The following is a 23,683-nucleotide window of genomic DNA, read 5'->3' on the forward strand; positions in this document are numbered from 1 at the left end:
AGACGTAGGATCAGCGACAGTTCACTTGTGGGCAAAGCGTTACGCCAAATTGCCATAAATGCAGAAGTTGGAAGGGTGTTAAATACTCAGGCTCTTCATTCTGGGTCTGACATAAATTTCTGTTGAGTGTCATAAAAGGAGATCCGGTTGTTACAGAAGTCAATACCCCCTTCCCTTTCATGGGTCAGATTGGAGCAGCCCCAGAACCTCTCTGAATCAGAAAGCAGGAACTGAACTTTTGATTTTTATGGGTCATGTTTAGCTTTGTAGCTAAATTACCCTATGAGAGTAAAAGATATCCACTGAGCAAAATGTTTCTAGGTGTAGCAGGTTTAGTTCTGTATAAGGAAGCCTGGAATGGGTAAAACAATTCTACATCAGTTCAGCTGTTATATAACTGCTCAAATAAAACTTGAATATGAGATAATCTCCCCATCGAGCTTTATAAAGCTGATGACCATTTCTTTAAAACAATAAAGGAGGAGGTAGTAGGTACAGGGGAAAGAAGTTAATGGTAAAATTTTATTACAGTGTTTCTGGAAAGGTAGATCGGAACATTAGACTTAAGCCTTTGAGGCGGACACCATTTTCTAAGGGTTCTTTTCTTTTTTTTTTTTTTTTTTTAAAGATTTGTTTGCTTAACGCTGGCCAACTGAGACAAATCCAATGCTATTAAATTAAATTGATTAAAAGGAATTTTTATAGTGTGATTTTGGACTTGGTTTTCTGCTACTTAGGGAAAAATGAATCAAGTTGGGACTTTCATTCATGTTGCATAAGAAACAGGGAAGTTTAAAAAAAAAATGTGTCACACATATCCCCCAACCCTCACAAAACAGACATACTTGTAAATTAGAGGTTTAAAAGATGTGTGTTGTATTTCGTTTGTTTTTCCATAACTCCCAAACATGTCTGTAGACTTACCTTTGGTCCCTGACCACAGCTGTCTTGAGTGCAACCGAAGGCTTTTGTGTCAATCTTATAGGTATTTATTTTTATAACCTGTTACCCAGTTATAAAATTGGGGCACAGCCTCCATCCCTTCCCCAGATGACTCTCATTGCCCCTTTGATAGCCCAGCCAGAGGATGGTCCTGCCAGGTGATAGCAGCTCTTTAGCCTTGTGGGGCAGATTAGACCATCGTTTTGCATGACTCCATGCAGTGTGGCCAGATCAGCCTTTGGAGCAGTTTGCCAAGATCCAGCGCATTCCCTTCAACACTTGGGGCAGAGTTAATGACCTTGCCTCTTAGCACTTCTCCACACCCTCATCTCAAGCACAAACAATCCTTATTATGTGTCTTTGGTGTGAGGTTTGAGCTATTATGCTTTGTGTGACTAATCGGAAGTCCAGAATTCATCTCCTCATTGACGGTTCCAGCCCTTAAGTGTCTTCCTTCAAATTGATGACCTACCCTAATGTCTCAGGTGTCCTGGGGGACATGCAGGCTAGGTACCCCCTATGATGTGTGTGTTGCAGGTAAATTGCCCTAAAAAATTAACATTTATTGAGACCCTTCTCACTTTAATTACTTTTTACTTCTTACATGTTCAGCAGTTGGTCTACCTGCTGCTATAAATCCCACATTATTTCCAGCTTCTGCTTTGATTTGGACCATTCTGTTAGGCCTCTCTTTTAGTTCCACTGATCATCCCATTGTAATTTTATTCAGAACGACGTGTATGTAGGTTTGCTCAATTATGTGTTTTACGCCATATAAACCTATCAGTTCTTTGTGTTTTCTCAGTCAGATGCGGCGCTGATCAGGCTAGTAGGATCAGACTATATTATAATAGAGTCTTGGGTCAGTTTAGTCTTATAGAATAGACTAACTGTGTTTGTCCTCCAAGTTAAATTCGAAACTTCTTAAAGGCAGGAGCCATATTTAGTTATTCAAAAATATTTCCTGAATCTCTATCCAGATCATTTTTATTTTCTGTATTTTTCTGGGTATCCACAGAGATTCATTCTGATTTTTTTTTTTTTTTTTTGGTCTTTTTGCCATTTTCTTGAGCCACTCCCTCGGCATATGGATGTTCCCAGGCCAGGGGTCTAATCAGAGCTCTAGCCGATGGCCTACACCACAGCCACAACAACGAGGGATCACGTCTGCAGCATACACCACAGCTCACAGCAATGCCGGATCCTTAACCCACTGAGCGAGGCCAGGGATCAAACCTGCAACCTCATGGTTCCTAGTCCGATTCATTAACCACTGAGCCACGACAGGAACTCCTGATATAAAATTTGATCTTCGGCCTCAAGAATTTATCCACCCTTCTAGGTTGTAAGTCCAGGTGGAATTCCTGGAGTTACCTCCCCTGAGTTATCTTCACTGGTTACCTCCACTGAGCAAGCGAGGGACCACAGAGCAGATGCTCTCCCTGCCAGGGTCTCTGTGGTACAACACGGTGCATGTCGGCCCCCATCAATCACACACTCACATATGACATCAGAGCTCACCACGTCAGCCATACAGAAATAGCCGGGTTCATATCTCTCACTTTGAAATAGCCATGAGGTGAAATAACCAAGAAGAAATAGGTTTTAAAAAATGTTTCTGTGTCAGGCAGATCCCTGATGATGAAGGCATTATTTAGGGAAGACTTAATGATGGAGGGACAATTTGCCCTACTTGGTGTATACTGTAAAATTCTAGTGCTTATTAGTTATGAAAGGATGTCTCAAAGCTGATTGGGATTTTATGTCACACTTCAGATAGCAACATATTTTTCTTTGTACATTCCTGCCAGATTCTGCCTTAGGATAGAGTTATCTGTGAATCATTCTTATCCCTTCCTTTATACTTTAAACCTTTTGAGAGTGTTTTCTTCATTTTCTTATTTCCCATAGTACTATTCCCATCTGTGCACAGGAATAGACATTCTTGAAATATTTGTTATGTTGAAGAGCATCTTGCCATATCTGTATGTCCAGCCGTCTCTCTCTTCCTCTATGAAGACAGAAAATTCCAGACCTCACTAAGGGCTTATCTTAATGGACTTGATATGTTTCCAAGAAATACTATTATACAGTAATATATATATTTTTCTGTTGATTTTCCTCAGAATTTTTAAAAGCTTGGGGACCAATACCTTCCTTATAGCCATGTAATTAGCCCCAATTTTTGGCTCCTAGGTGAAAACAGTATGAGCAGTCATTCATTTCCATTGTAACCAATGCCTTTGAAAAGGAGTTTTTCTACAAATGGAAAAGTTAAATTCAAGTATCAAGCCGATAATATCAATACTAAGCACTCATAATGACATACCCTGGATAACTATAAACTAGGTCATTACATTGAGGCAAATCTGCAGAGTCCTAAAGCTCCCTGCCTAGTGGTCACCATGGTACTAGCATCTGCTCTTTCCCCAGTGTTTTGGAGACAATATAAAAGAGTACAGACTACCATAATATTTGCGTTGAATCTTGGGGAAGTTTTTGACATGAATTTTTAAAATGAAATACTGTATTTTGTTTTATTTTTGGCTGCACCTATGGCCTGAAGAAGTTCCCACATCAGGGATGGAACCCACACCACAGCAGTGACCCAAGCCATAGCAGTGATGGTGTCAGCTCCTTAACCCACTAGGCCACCAGGGAACTCTTAAAGTAAAATACGTTATTTTAGAGCCGAATCACAGGAGATGAGAGTATATTAGACATACCCATCCGCTTAACTTCCTGACTGGTCTCCCTACCTCCTCCTTTGGTTATTTCAGTCTAGCAGGCAGAATGATTCTCTTAAAACAAAAGTCAGACTACGTTTAAAGTCTTTCAATGGCTTCTGTTTTCGCAGTCTCCATGCTTTGGCCTGCAAACCACTGCAGAGTTGCCCCTGTCTCCAGCCCACCATGCTCTTTGCCCCTTGCCTCTGGCTGGTCCACTCCTACCATGTGGCTTGCTTGCTGGCCCTGCCCCAGGGCCTTTGCACTGCTTCCCCAGGTCTTTTGCTCTTACTCAATGCTCATCCTTCACCCTTCTGTTCTTTCCTATCACCTTTCCAGTCCAGCTTTTCCTAACCTCCTATTTAAAACTATACTTTCCCACACCCACACCACATCCTCACTCCCTGTTCTACTCCCTGCATTATTTTTTCTCCACCACCACCTCTCATAAGATAACTATCACCACCATCTCCCCTGCTATAAATTTGACTCGTTTATTGGGTTTATTATTCTCCTCTAGAATGTAGGCCTCTAGAGGACATCAGGGTTTTTGTTTGTTTAGGATAGTACCTAGTATGATTAGAGACTCGAAAAGTAATTTGTTGAAGAAATTAATGGAAGCCTGGGTGGAACCCTGATTTCAGGGGCCACAGGGATGATATCAGCAGTGTCTTAACTTCATTTAAGTTGCAAAGTGTGTCACAGAGACAGGAAGATTAATGCTTTGTTCTCTGTTGCCTTCTAAGGAGGACTAGTGCTTATCTAGCCAGCTACTAGGTGTGGTCTTGTTGTGCTGTATGGGAAAAAGTGTAGAGCCTTAGACTTGAAGAAGCCCAGAGGAAGGGTAGACTCATTTACCTATGAAAGATGTAGAAGTTATTTCTGGAGAAGACAAAAGTATGAAGGCAAAATTGGAGGGAAGGGCAAGGTGACCTCTGAAGGAATGAAGGAACTAGAGAAGTGGCCAAAGAAGGAAGATTTGCTTTATGTGGCATGATAAAATTTTTCTTTCAAATACAGTCGCAAAGATACTCTTCAAGACTTTTGCAATCAAATTTGCAAATACAGAGGCCTGCATATTTGTTGTTTAAGAGATATGTCCACAATTTATGTAATTTTAGTGAATTTAAGAATCCTAAAATTTGCTTCTAACAATCTAAAAAAGGCATGAATCAAACCATATTTATGTTGCCATGGTTAAATCTCAAAAATATAATGTTGAGTAAAACAAAAAAAAAATAGGTTAGCATAATATCTATAATGTATAATATGTGCTAAAGTATACTTTATCCAAAAAGTCAAAACCATGGCTGTCATACACACATATAACAGAAACATGTCAAATAGTTCATTTAACTTATATTAATGAGGACAACAGTAAGGGATTTTGAAAACCAGACATATAAATATATATGTACACACACATTCAGGAAATGATGAAATAAAATTGTCTAGGAGATGCGAAACTAGTTAACTATCTCATAGGACAATGACATTAAATATAGAAGGTCATTTCTCTATGGGTGGATATTAACTGTATCTGTACTAGACAACTCATTTACATTGTAATGAGCAAGAATCACTTGTACTACTACTAGTTGTCTACAGTTTAACTCCAGCCTCTACAGAATTGTAAAATAGCCTAGAGAGACAGTGAAAGGTGTACAGGTATACACTCTCATAGAATCAGTCCCCTGGGCCGGGGGCGGGGGCGGGGGGGGGCTCACTGCACAAAGCCTTCCCCACCTCTGAAAGGATAGCTATTCATCCCTTTTGCACCATTCCAAGTCTTTGTCAGTTCTGCCTGATACATGACATCAGTAGTGAAAATGTAGACACATACACACATACTATTCATAGGTATACATATATGTATGTGCAAGTATCAAAAATGCATGAGGAAGCTACATGCCACAATTCTTTGAATAGTTGCCTGTTTGGGGAAGTGGAAATGTTTATTGATTTGAACATCAGAATGTACCTTTCTTCCTGTCTCTATTATGTACGTATATAATGTGTGCTACAGATATATATATATACACACTATGTGTATGTAACATTTACTAATACATGTATATATAATATATACTAAAGATGAATATACAATGTATACTAGAAGTCTATATGTATAATATATGCTAAAGATATATACTAAAGATTGGAACATATTTCGCATAATGATAGCATTGTTCATTCTAGGTGGTGGGAATTGTTAGGTTTATTTTTCCATATTTTTGAAATTTCTTAAACCAAAAAAAAAAAAAAATTTCATGACTCTAATCTGGTCCAACCCCTTCATTGTAAAGATAAGGAAACAGAAGGCTGTCTGTTTTATAACCTGTTTTCCATAGTACCACATTTAGCTAGACAGTTTCTGCCTCCTGGTCACGCTCAGTTTCCTCCACTTCTGCCTTTCTCTTGTGTAAGGAATATTCAAATGTTCAGATTCTATTCAGGTATTAGGCAAAAGTTAGCAGATGTTCATATTCAGTAAAGCTTTGGTCTATAATTGGCCTCCCGTGCAAATTTATCAAATTCTTCATCAAGATGAATGACTAAATTACAGCCTGGCTTTTCAGAATTCCTGGGGCTCTTCTTCGGCGATTCACTGCCCCTTTGTCGTGGTCAGTTATATGTCGTACTGAGTGTTGACCTTTCACGTCAGTTGTGAATGTTAGAAATGACTGCCTGTTGGGATTTCCCTTTCTCAGCTTGTCTTGCCATGATCAGGCACAATCAGTATTCATGTCCCCAAATGATTGTAATTTAAAATTAAGCTGCATTTCAGCTCCTCAGAACAGTTGCAAAAGGCCACAGCCTGGTGGGCCTCACAGCTTTTACAGACCTGGTAGAGGATAATTAACAGGTACCTCTGCCAGGAAGGATGTCACAGATCCAGCTGTGAGACTGTTACAGGTCCCGCGAAGCCCTTCCTACGGAGCATTGGGCATCAGGACAATTTAGGCAGAAACAGAATATGGGAGCTTTGGGCCAAAAATCCCTGCACAACCTTCCTCTCCTCTCCCCCAGCTTTGTAGCCCCTCTTCCTTTGCCCCTGACTCTGAGCCAGGCCTGACTTAGGCGACAGAAGGCGTGACCTCTCTTTAACTTCCTGACAAAAGCAAGGAGCTGTTGGCAGTGGTCAGGAGATTGTGAAGCTCCTTGTGAAACTGCTCTGCTAAGTGGGAAGAGAGAACTCGGGCAGCAGGAGTGGCCCCGGGCGCAATCCTCAGGTCACCTGCCTGAACCAAAACACCAAGCCTACAAATAAAACACTTCCCGTGGTGGCCTCCTGTCACGCTACAATGTCTCCACCTAAGTGCCCATCCACCTGTGACGTTCTTCTTACAGAGTTCTGTCCCTTCTCGCCTCACCTCCCAGCCCTCAGGGCCCAGACAGTCCTTCTGAAACACTGTCATTGTCTTTCCACATTCCCATTCCCAGGTCCATGGTCAACAGCACATGTACTACGTGCTGGTGTGTGCGTGTGTGTGTGTCTGTCTTTCCAGGGATGAAACAAGAAATGAGGTAAAAAGAAATGCTAACTTAGGGAGTTCCCATTGTGTCTCAGTGGGTTAAGAACCCAGTGTTGACTCTTGAAAATGTGGATTCGATCCCTGGCCTTGCTCAGTGGGTTAAGGATAGAGCATTGCCACAAGCTGTGGCTCGGATCCGGTGTTGCCATGGCTGTGCCATAAGCCTCAGCTGCAGCTGGCCCTGATTTGACCCCTGGCCCAGGAACTCCATATGCTGCAGGTACAGTTGTAAAAAAAACATATGCTCATTGGCATCACTGGCCTCTGTCCTGATCCATTGTTTACCTTTGTCTTTGTCTCAAATTGTATATGGCTGTCTTTGGGGGCTAACTTCATATTTTGCAAGTAAAAAATCTGTGCCATTGTGTCACCTTCCAAATTGAGAAGACAAGCTGAGCATGTCATCTGCAGGCGACATCCCCATGCGATTCTTCAGAGGGTGGCCCGGAAAGGAGGAGGTGCTTTGTGGGCAGCAGATGTTCCTGGGTCCGTGTTTTAGAACTTAGCAGAAAGGGTGGATGGCTTCTGGTTCTTAAAGAAGGGAGCAGGAAGACTGCATTTGGAGGGTGGATAGCTGGTACTTGAGTTCCTAACTATCCTTCAGTTTCACTTCTGCAATCAAATACCTTTTCGGTTCCTAAGGCTGAACTGGAGAGAACTCTTCACAAGCACAAATGCTTAAAAAGGGATCATTTTTCAACAAGTTAAGAGATTCCTGCTATAGCAGAAATGATGTTCTTTTCCTTTACCTGCTGGGATGGCATTTATCTTTTCCCTTGGGTGACAGGGCTTGAGAAAAAGCAAAGGCGATTTAACTTAGGCTAGCGAAAGAAAAGAGACCTTGGTTTTGCTCAAGTGGCGATGTTTCTATTACTTCATCACTTTATGGGTCAAATGAATTTGGTGTGGTCACCAGTACCCAAGGAGCCTGCCTCACACTTGGAAGCCATGAGCTCCTCCTTTCCTTGGCAGGAGAGAGTATGATACCTAGATGAATAAATAATGACAGCAGAAGTCAGCTCTGCATTTTGTACCAGCATGATGATTAATTTGGGCAGTGCCGGTGTGGCATTCTAGACAGTAAGTACTCATAGGTATTATGAGTTCTAGGAGTTCTCTTGCAATGAGCTTAAATGCAGATTTTAAATCAATTAGTGGGAGCCAGGTACCTAGAGTAGTAAGATTAGTTGATTGTCAGAGATACCAAACGTAGGTGATAGTGAGATTGAACTCCAGCTTTGAAGTTCTCAGTGGAATATCTCAGTAGGGTTCCAGTATTTTAAAATATTAATATGTATATCTGTCAGGATCTAGGTATTTTAAGATGAAGTACGGTATAAAATATGCCCCTTTACCTTAAGAGCATTAGCAATAAATAAATCCATTTGTGAGGCCAAGACCCTACTTCATGAATATAGAGACTTGTGTATGTAAATCTCTGTCTTGGTCTGTATTTTGTAAAGTCTGGTTTGCCATGCTGAGGAGCATGTCATGCTTAAAGCTTCCTGTGTGATACTTTGAGAGATTCAATAATTTTACTACTCTCTCTAGATTCATGGTGAAAATGCGTATAGGAGTGGGAGAAGACACTTTCAGTTTTGATTGTTCATCATGTTTGTCAACAAAATACGCTTCCAATTATTTAAGGATTCATGTAGCATACTACCAGTACCTTAAGTGTGGCGAAGTGGTCAAATTCTCAGGCACCTTGTTTTTAACTTCTTCTGACTTACTCATGTATTCATGAAGAGTCCTATGTTTTATTTTATACACAATTACCTTCATAATCATCTATTTGTAACGCTTATAAATCTTTTTAGAGAGTGGGCAAACATGGGATGAATGTAATATAAATTTTGTTCATATTTTTATATTTTACATCATTATATTTGTATGTTGACCAAACAAGTATATTCCATTTCAAGATTTCTTCGGACTTATTTTTGAGATTTTTTTTTTTTTTTAATTCACTTTTTTTTTTTTTTGCCGCATCATGTGGAAGTTCCCAGGTCCGGGATCAGACCCACACCACAGCAGGGACCCAAGCCACTGCAGTGACAAATGTTGGATCCTTAACCAGTTGAGCCATGTGGGAACTCCTTGAATCACATATTTAAAATCAGTACTTTTCCTCCCTTTTTTAGTAGACTTTAAGTAACTCATACAATTATGAGAATTTTTGTTTGTGTTTTTCTTTGTTTTAAATATAAATTCTTGGCTACTTATTTCCTTGTGGTAATGTACTAATCATTCTATGTTTCTTAGGAAAACTCAAAATATTTTTAAGAAATATTTTCTTAATTTTAGCTTTAAGTGAGCATAGTTCACTGATATTCCTGTGTAAGATACTCATTAGAAGGTTTCTATTGATGCATATTTCTTGTTCATTTGGTTTACACATGTAACAATTAATAATTGGATGTTAAGATTTTCATAAATGATTTGGACTAAATACAAAATGTAAAAAATAATGCAAATTGTCATTTTTGTGTAAGGTAACCTGTATTTCAGTTAATCTGCTCAAATTAACAAATAGCTTTGCTAAGAGTTCTAGGAAAAAATAAATCTGTCATTTATAATACAAGCTGATGTATTTAATATTCATTGTCTTAAAATGAAAGAAATTAATTTGAATGAACACTAAATACATTGTACAATATTTTTTTAAAAAGTAATCACACTGACTTAATAATTATGAATTTAATAGGTCAAATATGATTGTTGATAGATGACCACAATCCACCTTCATAATTAAATATCAAGGGTCTATTCTTATCCACAACTTCTTTAAGGCTGAGTAAACATGATCTTAATTAAACTTGCAGATAATGCTAGGGGATGTTGATTGCTCCAGTAAGGATAATACAATGATGCGGCCTGACCTTAAGAAATTCTGACTATGGGAATGTTGACAAATGATAATAAGCAGCAAACATCTGAAAGAAAGGATTGTTTCCCAAGTCAATATTGCTGCAAGAAATCTGGTTTGGTTTTGAAATGTGTTACTTGCGTAGCATTTAGAAATTTTCATTCAAATATTTTATATAAATGCTCACGTGTGTCCACTATAGATTAGTTAGAAGTTAGCTGAAAATTCTTGTTTCAAGAATGCTATAACAGAGGTATATTCTGAATTAAGAAGACATTGCAATAAATCTTTAATGGTGGTGAAGGCAGTACAAGTTTGAGGCTGGAATCGCAGTCCCCTGTACTTTATTGTAGGTGAATTCGACAAGGTAACTGGCTGGTTTTTATTATCCTTTTCTAACCATTACATTGATTATGAAATGCCAGTCTTTCCTGAAGAAAAGCAAAGGAAAGTTAGATAATATCCTGCTGTGGCACAATAGGATTGGCAGTGTCTCTGCCAGGATGTAGGTTCGATCCTTGGCCAGGCACAGTGGGTTAAAGGATCTGGTGCTGAGGGAGCTTTGGCCTAGGTCACAGCTGTGGCTTGTATCTTATCCCTGGCTGGGGAACTCTCTGTGCAGCAGAGTGACAAAAAAAGAAAATTTAAAAAAAGGAAGAAGAAAGTAAGATAATACCCATTTCATCATCAACTGGTTTTGCATTCGTGTTATTCTTTGAGGCAGGTGAAAATTACTTTGGAATCCAATTAGCTGTTTTATAACTTTCTACCAGTAGAAATAGGAAAAAATAGTTGTCCTGGGCCTATATGTAGCAATTTATTTCTACTCACTGGATTCCAGGATAAAAACAGTAGGTAGCCTTCCTGCAAAAAAAGAAAAAAAAAAAAAAAAAAAGCCTTCATTGTTATTTTAATACAAACTGGAATCTGTTTTTGTGATTCCAAAATATTTACCTTAATAAGGAATTTGAATTTGTATGAAGATGAAAAATGAATGAGTAGTGAAATACATTTATCTTAGGCATGGACTGTTCTATTGACAAAAGGCACAACTATGAAATTTGTCTAAATAATTAGATTTTTAATTAGTGCATCATTGTAAGATTAATGTCATTGCGCTTCACTGCATGTAATTTTGTATTAGAAATTTCATGTCAACAAAGATGCTACCTGTGGTGTGCTGATTTGAATCCTTAATTTATCACTTGTGTGTATGGCATGTCACATATTTGCAGTCAAGAGCCGAAAGAAGGCATTTGATTAGAGTTTCACTGGTGGCGAGGAATATTGATGGTGTTGTATATGCTATGAATACTTTACATTTTCTGATATTCCAGAAACAGCCACCCTTCAAATATTAGTGGGTGCATATGGACTTGCAAAAATTTTAAAAATAGCATGAGCAGGTGGATTGTTCAATTTAGGCTGTGCCTACTTTGAAATACTTGACCATTGTTGAGGCTACATCCTCTCCTCTTTAAAACTGTTTTTCTTTTCCTCCTGACAGTTGCCGAACCAGCAACCGGAAAAGCTTGATAGGCAATGGACAGTCCCCAGCACTGCCTCGGCCCCACTCACCTCTCTCTGCTCATGCAGGTACTGAAGTTTTGCTTTACTTCTCCCTAGATTTTAACAAATCCAGGCATTTTTGAAATGTAGGTATGTCTCCACATCGTGTTATCTTGGTTTCCCTGTTGCTTTATCAGTAAGTTGTTCTTTCTGATAAGTCAGCCCAAGCCTTATTCGTTGAGCACTTGGATGCTGAAAGGGAGAAATCCTTTTTACATGGGATCCTATTTCAGTTCTTTTTTTCTCCATGTCTAAATTTGTGGGTGACGCAAGCCATGCTTCCATGTTAGGACTGTCTTTGGAAATGTGGCCATGACCATTCATGTGAAGAGGATTAGTGTTGAGAACTGCAGGGGAGGAAAGATTTCTCTTCCCTTTCTCCTTCGAACTTCGTCTCCATTGGGAACCCAGTAACCACAGACAGATTAATGAAAGAAAAGCACACACGTGTATTAAATATACATTTTTCGGGTCATGGGAGCATTCATAAGGAAATGAAGACCCAAAGAAACAGTTACATCTGATTGTTTTTACCATAGTTTGGTGAAGAGTGGGGAATGGTGCAAAGATGTACAGGACAAAGGTGAGCTCGTTGTAGTAAACCGAGGGGAACTTAGTACGGCCTGTTTGTTCAGATTCTTCCGGGTCATTTGTCTTCAGAGATAAGATGCCGCCTTTCCTCCAGGTATAGAGAGGGTGCCTCTCACATGCAGGTTTTATGACCTGCTTTCTGGGCACATGCTGTTTCTCAAATCTCTTCACCTTAAAATATTCAAGGTGGCAGTGCACTGCATTTGGTGTCTCTTGTCCTAAAGGGCATCAGAATTATTCAGCAATTTTCTCCCTAAAAGTTACCTATGATATATATTCGCTATTACAAACAGTGCTGCTGAGCAGTCTAGAACATCTTCTCTTGTTGTGTGGGCAAGAGTTCATCTACAGTTTTACCTGCCAGTGGTGTATATAATTTATCTATATGTCCAGAACCATTGTAGGGACAATGGAGATGCCAGAGATGAGACCCTTGGCCTCCAGAACTAACTGTAAGAATGGTAGAACTATATTACAGAAACTATGCAATGGAGAGTGCTTTCTGTGTTTTGTTTTTAAATTCGGTCTAAATGGTGCAAGAGAAAGGTTAATTCCAATCAGGAAAGTACGGGAGAGATTGAAGGAGCCACTTGCTCATCATGTTGAAAGATGGGCATGATTTTGTTAGGTAGAAATGGGGTGAGAGTTGGGGCATTCCTAGTATGTGGCTGGAGCATGGAATGTGTATGCTTGAATATTCAACAACTTTACATAAAGGTGCAAAGAGATAAAAGTCAGAAGGTAGAATGAATTTTGATGCCGAGTGCGTTTCAGGAATTTTAAGATGGATCTATGGGAAGATGTGCTCAGGTTGTGGAGGATGATGGGTTGAAAGGATGAGGGATTAAGTGCTACCTCTGTTGTACTCGTGTGGAAACTCTCACATGATAGCTCTCACATGGTGCTGACTTACTTAAACCTCAGCCGTGACTGTCCCCCAGAAAGCAGTCCTTCTGCTCGGGGGGCTCTCCAGTTGGGAGTAGAAATTATCTCAGTATGTTTGGGGACTAGACTAGACAGGGAGAGAGAGAGAGGGAGAGAGAGGTAATTCCCCCTTTGGAGTGAAATTTTATGTTCCTTATAGGAATAAATGAAAGATGATAATGTTAAAAAGGAAAAAGATGAATTCATAAAATTATGTTACTATGGTAAGACCTCAAAGGTGCAGTTATTCCTGGGCACAACTTTAGAGAAGCTCTTGCACTCTGCAAGAAGACATGTTCTAGACTGCTCATCATAGCATTGTCTTTAATAGCTAAACACTTGAAGCAATACAACCCAAATATTTATCAGTTGGAAAAAAGTGAATTGTGACATCCACAGGACACTGTGCACTAGAAAATAGAAATGAACTAGCACTGAAAGATAACCTTGGGTAACAAAAGCAGGTTGCAGAACAAACTTATTTAAACCATTCATGTAAGGTTTACGTGGGGTTACATGCGATATTTTGTTTAGGAATACGCACAAATATAAATGTGTACCTGTGTATATATATTTATAATAAGAGGAAGGAAAATATGGCCATTAAGACCCTTTTCATGATATTAGTTACCTGTGAGAAGGTGATGGAGGTGTAATTGCAGAGAGGGGTGGGCAGTTGGTAACCTATTTCCAAAGCTGAATGGTGAGCACCCAACTCTCTATGTTATTACCTTTAGACTGGGGAGATTTATATTATATCATTGTCATAATAATGAAAGCTGACCAGAGGGTCAAGCAAGGCCAAATACTTTACTCAGGGGCTGGAATTCTATCTTTGTTTTATCTTTTCATTTTCCCAGCAGATTGCCCTGCCGTGTATACTAGGAACTAAGTATATGATACATTTTCTTTCTTACATATAATTCAGCAGTGATTAAAAAAACTTAGTCCTTCTCCTCTTTGTAGTGTTCTGTAGTAATTGCACCATGCTTTATGTACCTGTCGATGAGTCTTTCATTGCCATGATTTTCTTCACTTCTGATATTGAAGTGAAAGAAAATGTGGTTAAGACTAATGATCCTTTTAATTATGTTTCGTTTCTCTATGTAGAATTCTTTTCCCTTCAAACATAATTTCGTATCTACTCAGAGGAGTGGGCAGAGAGAAGCCTGTCTTTCAGGTTCCCGAAGCATTTTTTCCTTATGTGAGGGAGCCAACAGGTTGTTATCCCCTCAGAAGCTATAGAAAAGTCTGTCCGACTTTTTGTGAGAAATGACATTTATCACAGTCTGGTAGGTTCCTATTTCTGTATAAAAGAAGAAGAAAATGTAAATTAAATAAAGGACCTGTCCTCCCATCCTGATGATGTGAAATGCCTTCTCAGCCACCGTGCCCCTTCCCTCCTCCTGTTGCTGCATTCTCTGCCATGCGTGGTGCACAGAAGCCAGGGGAGGGTTCCTAGATTCCCATTAAAAAAAAAAGAGAAAACATATGTAGCATCTGTTAGTGCTTACTCACCCAACAGATACACTTTCTATTTTTCTCAGGGAGGGATTTTGTGAGTCAGGCCACTCATCACTGACACGTGAATTTATACTCATCGAATGAATCGGTGGAGATGAGAACATTGATTTCTTTGTGTAGATGTGGCTTTGGTGCCCTGAGGAAGAAAAGATAACTGACATATGTTCTGGAGTTTTATCTTCACAGACGAAATAGTATTTGTTGACAGCCAGGGATTCCTGAAAGAGCCCTGAACAGAACAGTCCTATTAAAAAAAAAAAAAAAAAAAAAGGAAAAAAGAAAGGTAAAAAATCACAGGCTCCTTGTTCCAGGAAGATTCTATGTGTGGAATTTAATCCAGAAGCTCCCAAGGAAAAGACTAGTGTATCTCTCCTAAAGTGAAAAATTCCGTGTAATAAAATCAAAAGAAAACAAAGTGTGAAAAATACTTTTTATGCCCATAACTGATGAACCCCCGATTGCCTTAATATATAAAGCACTTGTATAAATTGATACGAAAATGGCAAATGCACCAGGAGAAAAATGGGCAAAAGATGTAAAACGTGTATCAGGAAAAAATGAAATTGACCAAAACGTGTGAGATGATGACGTTGCGATCTTAAGAGAAATATGAATCAGAATAATGACACAGTGTTATCCACCTAACATGTCATCAAAAATTTCACGAAATTGGTAGAATCCAGTGCTAGCGAGGTTGTGCAGAAGCAGTGCTCTCACATCATGTAACTGTTGGTATGAATTGGCACAGCCCTTTTGGTTACTTGACATATTGGTTAAGCTTTCAACTCCATTGACCCTTTGGGCCATCAAATTAATCTCTAAGAATTTATCTTAGTGATATCTCACAGAATGACAGAAAATAATGTCTAGCATTGCTTGAATACCAGCAAATGGAAAATTATGTTATTACCACTTTATTATTTAAACTTTAAGAAGTTATTCTTAAACTTTAAGAAGGGGCTAGTTTAGTAGAAAATGATTTACGTAAGTAATTCAAGACTACATGTGTGTTATAAAGAATCAGATGGGCTTTTATGTTCTGATATTAGAAAGATGACCAAGATAGACTGTTCAATAAAAAAATACACTTTGTAATTTTATATGTGTGTGCCTGTGTTTTTGAGTGCATATACACATACATGTATAGTCATGCATATTCATAGGGAATTTTTGGAAGAGAAAGGAGAAACTTAGCTGTGTTTATCTTTGGAGAATAGGAAGATAGGGAAACAAGCATGTAGTGGTTTTATAATACAATAAGGCTCTAAAAACAAAACTATCAAATGCTTTGAAAAAGAAAACAGCATAATGCCTGCACTAGTTCTCTATTACGGTGTAATAAATTACCAAAAATTTAGTGGCTTAAAACATTATCCATTTATCCATTATCCATTGATCTTATAATTCTCTAGAAGTCTCAGTAGACTTGACTTGTTTGACCTTAGGTGTCTCTCAAGGTATCACAAGGCCAAAATCAAAGAAAGGTAGAAAAGATAAGCTCCTGGTTCTCTAAGAACCCTCACCTGGCTTTTCTGCTCAGGGTTTCATAAGGCCTAAATCAAAGTGTCAGTTATTGACCTTAACAAGACAAAAGAGTTTATTATCTCTTCAGCAAAATGAGTTTATTTGGGAATAGCAGAGCATTGCAATAGGGGAAAAGCAAATTAGAGTGAATCATAGGTAAGTCCAAAAAACAGAGGAGAGAGGCTGATGCTTTTACAGAGGGAGAGAGGAAGATGGGGCAGGGACTCCAGAGTGGCTGTGGCTTCTCATTGGCTGAGCTGTTGCTGGGCTGGTAGAAATTCTTCCTTCCCCCTGCTGGGGTCTGAGTGATGGTATGTGAGAGCTCCCCTTTCAGGGCTTCTCCACTTCATTTACAATGAGGCTTCCTTTATTTTCACTTTGAGCTAGTCTCTTATGTGGATACTGACAAAGGATCTACTTCCAAGCTCATTCAGGTTGCAGACAGATTCAGATCCTTGCAGTTGTAGGACTGAGGTCCTCATTTTATCCTGGCTGTCCAAGGGCTGCTGCCCGCCTCCATCTTCAAGCCTGCAATGACAGTCCAACCATTCTCACACTTCGTATCTTTAACTTTTCCTGCCTCAGTCAAAGAAAATCATTTATTTTAAAGGGCTGTCTCCTTGGGTCAGGCCCACTCAAATTACTGAAATCTGCTGAATCTAGGCTTTTAGAGTTCTGAGATCAAATATTGCCTGACCAAGGTTAGGTTGGTCAAAATACCTAACCTTTTGTGTTTTCAAAAATTATTCTACTGGGAAAGTGCAGCTGGTTACTTAAATTCATTTATATGTGGGTTTATTTTTGGAAGGAAAGATGGAAAGAAGCTTCACTTTCCTGTTGGACAGTTTTAGGAATTATTAAAGACAAGAAATATTCTTAAACCTCTAAGTACACATAACCTATTATGTTAGTATCCGTTTGGGAAAACTTCCATAAATTACTATTTGTCTGTCTATCTATCTGTCCAACTATCTATCCAACTATCTATCACATATAGAGACTCATTTAGGAAGGATTGGTCACTACTGTATTTGCTGCCTTGTTCACTGAGCCCTCTCTTCAAGGATGTAAGTGAGCTAAAGGAGGTCTGTAGAGGTGAAAATAATCAGAGAACTGGAGAAACTGTATGAACCATACACTTCCAAGAAGAAACTTGGCAAAACTCAGAAAAGTACTGGGGTAGGCACATGGTGGGGCGGGCAGCAAAACACCCCAAATCGCACTCTTCCAAACACCCTGTAAACATTTTGTAAAAACAACCCTTCCTTATTTTCCATCCTCCCCACCTCTGCCCTTGGGGCATTGGCTTAACAAACCAATTCAGAGTATAATGAAGGTGGATTTCCAAGTAGGAACTACAAAACATGGTATCTGCTCTTCAGTGATGTTTTTATTATTTCGGAGACGTGTGAGGAACTTCCTCTTTTGAACTAGGGTTGGACTCTCTTTCTGAGCCACACATCAGTCTCACCGCTGTACAGCTTGCTGGCCTGACATTTCTGCTCTGGGAGTTGTCCTCATTCACCAGATGTGACACTGAATAGGATGGGGGTAAAAAGGCAGTGGTTTTGCAGACAGGCACGCTGATGCAAAGAATCGAGAGTTAATAGTCTGTCAGTGAAGTAGTGACAGGGAAAGAATAAACAAGTTGGAATAAGGAATTTGAAGAAGGTGGCTGGGATAGAACAGGGTTAGAAAACACTGCAGGATGCCCAGAGCCATCTGAGGGCATCCCTGATGGTGGGTTGGAACTTCACAGTAACCTGCTGCCCCGGAAGGCGAACTGTAATCCGGGAAGAAAAGGAGCTGGGCAGTGAGGGATTTAGTCAAACCCGAAATTGGGGCTCTCAATGCCATCAAGGCCTCAATCTGCTTACCAGCATCCATATGACTACGTGCCATTTTAAGGCCATGACAAACTCTCACAAGAAATTTTGCAAGCTTTTTTCCCATGACTCTGATCTACCAGGCTGCCATGGTTGGAAAATAAAATGTGATATTCTGGTTGTAACAGTAAAGCTGATAGTTTGTAGAAAATATGAGAAATGGTAAGGAAATATACATCCCCCTTAAACCCATTTCCCAAGGATAACCCCTGTTAACATTTTAGTATATCTCTAGTCTTTTCTATCCTGTGTGCATTGTGTGTGTCTGTGCGTGTCTGTACATCCATACATGTGACTGAGATGGATGTATTGGAACTTTTTATGTACTCCACCCTTGCCAGCAGTAATGTTTGTTGTTCAAGTTCCCTTGATATAAGCTAAACCTAATACTATCATAGTCCTTTCCCCAGTTTTATTGAGATAAAGTTGACATGTAGCATTGTTTAAGTTGTACAACATAATGATTATGTGTGTATATTTATTTATTTAAATGACTGCCACAATAAGTATTTTTATCATCCATCACCTCACATAGTTGGACTAGTTAGACTTTTTTTTCTTATGAGATGTTTTAAGATTTTCTCTTTTAGCCGCTTTCAAATACACGATATAGCACTGCTAACTGTCGTCGCCATGCTGTCTGTTATATCCCCGGAACTTCTTTCTTTTGTGACTGGATGTTCGTGTCTTTTGATCACCTGAGCCCATTTGGCCCACCCTGCACCCCCACCTCTGGAAACCCCTCATCTTGTAGTTTTTTTTATTTCTTCCATTTTGTTGTTCTCTGTACTTATGAGTTTTATTTTGTTTTGTTTTTAGAGTCTACGTATGAATGAGATCATGCAGCATTTATTGTTCTTTGTTGAACTTTCTTCACTTAACATAATGCCCTCAAAATTCATCCATGTTGTTTCAAATGGCAGGATTTCCTTCCTTTTTTTATGGCTGGAGAGTCTTCTGTTGTGGATTCATACCACCTTTTCTTTATCCATTCATTTGTTGATGGACACTTTGGTTGTTACCCATGTCTTAGCTCTTGTAAATAATGGTGCAGTGAACATAGGAATGCAGATGTCTTTTTGAGATACTGATGTCATTTCCTTCAGATAAATGCCCTGAACTAGGATTGCTGGATCATATAGTAGTTTTTGGAAGAGTCTCTGTAGCGCTTTCCACAGTGGCTGCACCAATTTCCATCCCAGTCAACAGTGTACAAGGGTTCCCTTTTCTCCACATCTTCACCAATGCTTGTTATCTTTTGTCTTTTTGGTAATAGCCATTATGACTATTGTCAGGTGTGAGGGGACTATCTTAGTATTTTTAATGTGTGTGCGTTTTATTGATCTTCTGTCATTTCACTGGTGTTTTCTGATTTGCTATTTGTTTTTATAATGCTGTTTTTGAAGTAAGTTTTTTCTTTTAATTTTTTGGTCATCCAGTTTGTCTTTTTCACTCTGCTGTTTTCCATTTTTGTTTTTGTTGCATCTAGTTGTCATAGCGTTTCATTTTTTTAAAAACAAGGCTGGTCTTCCTCTAAAAATCGCTGCTCTGACTTCACTGTTTCCCCTGCTTCTTCATGCTTGACAAGCTTAGTATCCGTCAAGTGTTTACCTCCTTGTGTTCTGAGTCTGCTATTTAGGGTGGTGATTTTCCCAAGCAGTGAGTGAGTTTTGAGCAACAAGAATTTTTCTGAATTCTTCCTAAATTTTATGGGCTAGCCTACAAAAGAAGGAAGGCAGCAATTATAATTTTAAAAAAAGGCATTAAAACAGTCTCAGCTCTCTATATGACTAGGAAAGACTGTGTACTTGTTTCTGCTCAGATGTGTGTGGCACCATCAGGTTTGCATGCTGCATACAGAGGGATGGCTGTTAATGTGAACTTTAGTTTGTTAGTGGAAGCAACCTAGTCAACAGAGATGGAATATCTTTAGGTATTAGTGAAAGTTGTCTCTTTAGATAAGGTGAGACCAGGGATAAAGCCCTGAGTGTAAGTGTCTTTGTTTTATTTATTTTGTTCTGTGACTTCCATTCAAACTTTCAGCAGATTTTCCATGCTAGAAATATGATTTGCCAAACTGTTAAATATGCTTTGTAGACTTTGAATAAAAACATTCCAGCAGCAGGGCAGTGACCTCCTTTGGCTGCATAGACATGATGGTACAAGACCAATGGTTCCTTTGCCTCTTTATATTTGAGGAATAGGACAAAGAAAGATTATGTGCTTCCAGAGTCATAGCAAATTTATTGTTGGCTTTCATAAAAATTAAGTTTGCTGAAATCCTGAATAATTGCTTTTTCTTTAAAGGGATAGAGAAACTTTCTTGTTTTACTCAAGAGCAATCTCTGATATGGTCATTCATGGTTCTTTTTCCCTAGTTATAAACAGATCTCAACAAAATCACTTTAAACTTATAAAACATTGTGTTCAGTTGAGAGCACCTGATGTCTTCCTCATAGTTTCCTTTTGTGTAGGTAAAACTGGCAAATCCTAAGACTAAATGTAGTCGCTCTTGGGTGGAGCTTCACTGCTTTTATTAAAACCTTAAATGAGCTCAAGACCAGATTTCTTAATCTAGTGTTTATGTCCATGGTGTATGATTTCACAATGCACTTGCTCTGTGATTTCAAGTATTTCATAAATCAGTTTCTCTGAATTACAGAGAATACATCTTTCTTATTCCATATTGCACCCACTTTTTTTTTTTTTTTTTTTTTTAATCCTTAGCCTTTGTGTAATTGCCAATTGTTGGCTTGAGTAATGACACATTTTGCCCTTCCTGCTTAAGGAAAAGGATGATAAAATCAAATGAACTGACGTCAGCCATTGTGTTTTCCGAGTTTTGGGTATGGCTTTGTGTTGAGTCACTAATCAGGGGTATATACCAACATTATTAATCCCTTCGTACAGCTCCATCTGCCCTGTGACCTGAGTTTGTCATTTTGGTCCTTTGTGAAGAGTGTAATGTTTACATATAATTTATTCCTAATGATAATTTAATGGCTGACATCTTTCATCTTCTTTTCATCTCTAAATATAGAGTTTAACCCATATGGCCTTTGATTTAGCTTTTTGGTGTATCCTTTTATATAAATTGAAGCTTTGGGAAGCCTATTCCTAAATTTAATCTTTGTACACCCCTGTGTTAACAAAAGTGGTCTTGTTTATGTTTTTGTTTATGAACTTCGGTCCCCTGGGCAACCACTCAGGGAGGTTTTACTCTCCCATTCATTGGGAAGGGCTTTTCCTCTTTTTCTTTAATAAAAATTTTGCAACTTTCTTGTATTTATGTATCAACTGTACATTTTCTTTGACTTGTTTTGGTTTCTAGGGCACCAGTTGGGTCTTTTTTTTTTAAATTAAAGTATAGTTGATTTACAGTGTTGTACCAATTTCTGCTATATAGCAAAGTGACCCAGTCACACATATTTATACATTTTTTTAATTTTATTATCTTCCATCATGTTCTATCCCCAGATTTTGAATATAATTCCCTGAGCTCTACAGTAGGACCTCATTGCTTATCCATTCTAAATGTCCTTATTTGCATCTACTAACCCCAAACTCCCAGTCCATCCCATTCCCTCCCTGCTCCCCCCTTGGCAACCACAAGTCTGTTCTCTATATCTGTGAGTCTGTTTCTGTTCTGTAGGTAGGTTCATCTGTGCCATATTTTAGATTCCACATGTAAGTGATATCATATGGTATCTGTCTTTGTCTTTCTGACTTACTTCACTTAGTTGCGTCCATGTTGCCGTGAATGGCATTATTTCATTCTTTTTTTGTGGCTGAGTAAAATTGGATCTTAATTACCTATTTTTTCAAGTTAGAATTGACAATATTTACTGATGGATTAGGTGTGGGGTGAGAGTTGATCAAAGGCGGCTTCCAGATCTCTTGCTGAGAAAATGGATCAGTGGAAGGGCTGCTTCCCAAGACAGAGGAGATAAGATGCACAGGTCTGAGGTAATGCTTGCTTAAGAGTTCATTGTGCTGCTTCTTGGATTTAAGATGCCTGTCAAACATCTCAGTGACGTAAATCACCAGTTGTTACCTGGGCCTGAGACTCTAGAGTCTGTGCTGGTGATCAGAGTCTGGACCACTCAGTTACAGATCGTATTTAAAACCTGGGGAACAGATGAGTCACTGAGGGAAAGAGTTTTGGAAGTTCGGGATACAGAACCTGGGGCCTTGTCTCCAATGTTGACATTTAGAGGTTTTGAGAGGACAAGTAGCTGGGCAGAAACTGAGAAGCAGCAACCTGAGAGGCAGAAGGGAAAGAGGAGAAGGTCACAAATGCCAAGAGAAGACAGGGCTCCCGGAGAGGGACCAGTGAATTTTAGCAGCAAGTAAGTAATCTCTGTCAGGCACATAGCCATTATTTGTTGAAACAGTAAATAACTGTTTATAAAGAAATGCACAGAGCTCCTTCTTAGTTCGTTGACCAAAATGCATCATACCCCTGAGGGAAGACAAGGTCTGTTTTCCCCCTAAAGAGAAAGTCCTCTTAAATATCTAAGTGCTTACAAAGCCCCATGTAGAGTGTATTTTTTTTTAATTGAAGTATAGTTGATTTACAATGCTATGTTAATTTTTACTGTACAGCAAAGTGATTCAGTTATACATATTCTTTTCCATTATGGTTTATCATATGATATTGAATAGAGTTCTCTGTGCTATACAGTAGGACTTAGTTGTTCACCCATTCTCTATATAATTTGCATCATATTTGTGTCATATTTTAGATCCCACAAATCATACGGTATTTGTCTTTCTCTTTATGACTTACTTCCCTTAGTATGATAATCACTAGTTGCATCCATATTGCTGCAAATGGCATAATTTCATTTCTTAATGGCTGAGTAGTGTTCCACTGTATGTATATACCACATCTTCTTAATACACTCATCTGTTGGTGGACATCTAGGTTGTTTCCACGTCTTGGCTGTTGTAAATTGTGCTCCTTTCAACATGTATCTTTTTGAATTATAATTTTGTCTGGATATATACCCGGGAGTGGGACTGCTGAATCATACGGTAGTTCTATTTTTAGTTTTCTGAGGAACCTCCGTATGGTTTTCCACAGCGGCTACACCAACTTATGTTCCCACTCAAAGTGTATAGTGCATTATCTTAATAACTTTATTTTGAAAGTCATTTTAGCAAATCTTTCATTTACCTGTACATCATATAATCTGTTTCATCCATTACTAAAAGCTGAGAGGGAGCTGTTGCCTTTCATATTCTCTAATAGTTTGGTTGCTAAGGAGCTGTACCCCCTCCCAAGTCCACTGAGCAAACAAGGCAACGTTTCACTGAAATTAAGGAAATCCGAACTGTTCTCTTTTTGATAGAAAATAGACATTGGGAATTCTTGAGGTTATTTTTTCTATGAGAATAGAGATTCTTATAAATTTTGAATGAGTTAGAATACTTGAGAAACTCAAGTCTCAAATAACCAATTTTCTTGAAAGTTAGTGAGCGAGACTCTTAAATTTCAAATTAGGTAACATTATAAATGGAGATTAAAATAATTGGTTTATCAACTTTGTCTCCATTTAGAGTAGACATTTTCAGATTTAAGTCTTACAC

General features: G+C 38.8%; 1 protein-coding gene across 49 annotated transcripts in view; it reads left to right on the plus strand.

Annotated features, from left to right (window-relative positions):
- The window catches only part of MAST4 (microtubule associated serine/threonine kinase family member 4), a 589,108-nt gene that overhangs the window by 453,442 nt on the left and 111,983 nt on the right, over window positions 1-23,683 (plus strand). For all 49 annotated transcript variants that reach the window (XM_085002340.1, XM_085002344.1, XM_021076752.2 and 46 more), the window contains one exon: window positions 11,581-11,669. In XM_085002340.1, coding sequence (XP_084858466.1) covers window positions 11,581-11,669 — 89 coding nt within the window. The remainder of the gene's footprint in view (window positions 1-11,580; window positions 11,670-23,683) is intronic.

Source organism: Sus scrofa, chromosome 16 (genome assembly GCF_054392235.1).
Source record: "Sus scrofa isolate SSC_HxYL_T2T_F1_AM1 chromosome 16, Sscrofa_HxYL_maternal_Yorkshire_Landrace_v2.0, whole genome shotgun sequence".
In the NCBI taxonomy this organism is placed as follows: Eukaryota; Metazoa; Chordata; class Mammalia; order Artiodactyla; family Suidae; genus Sus; species Sus scrofa.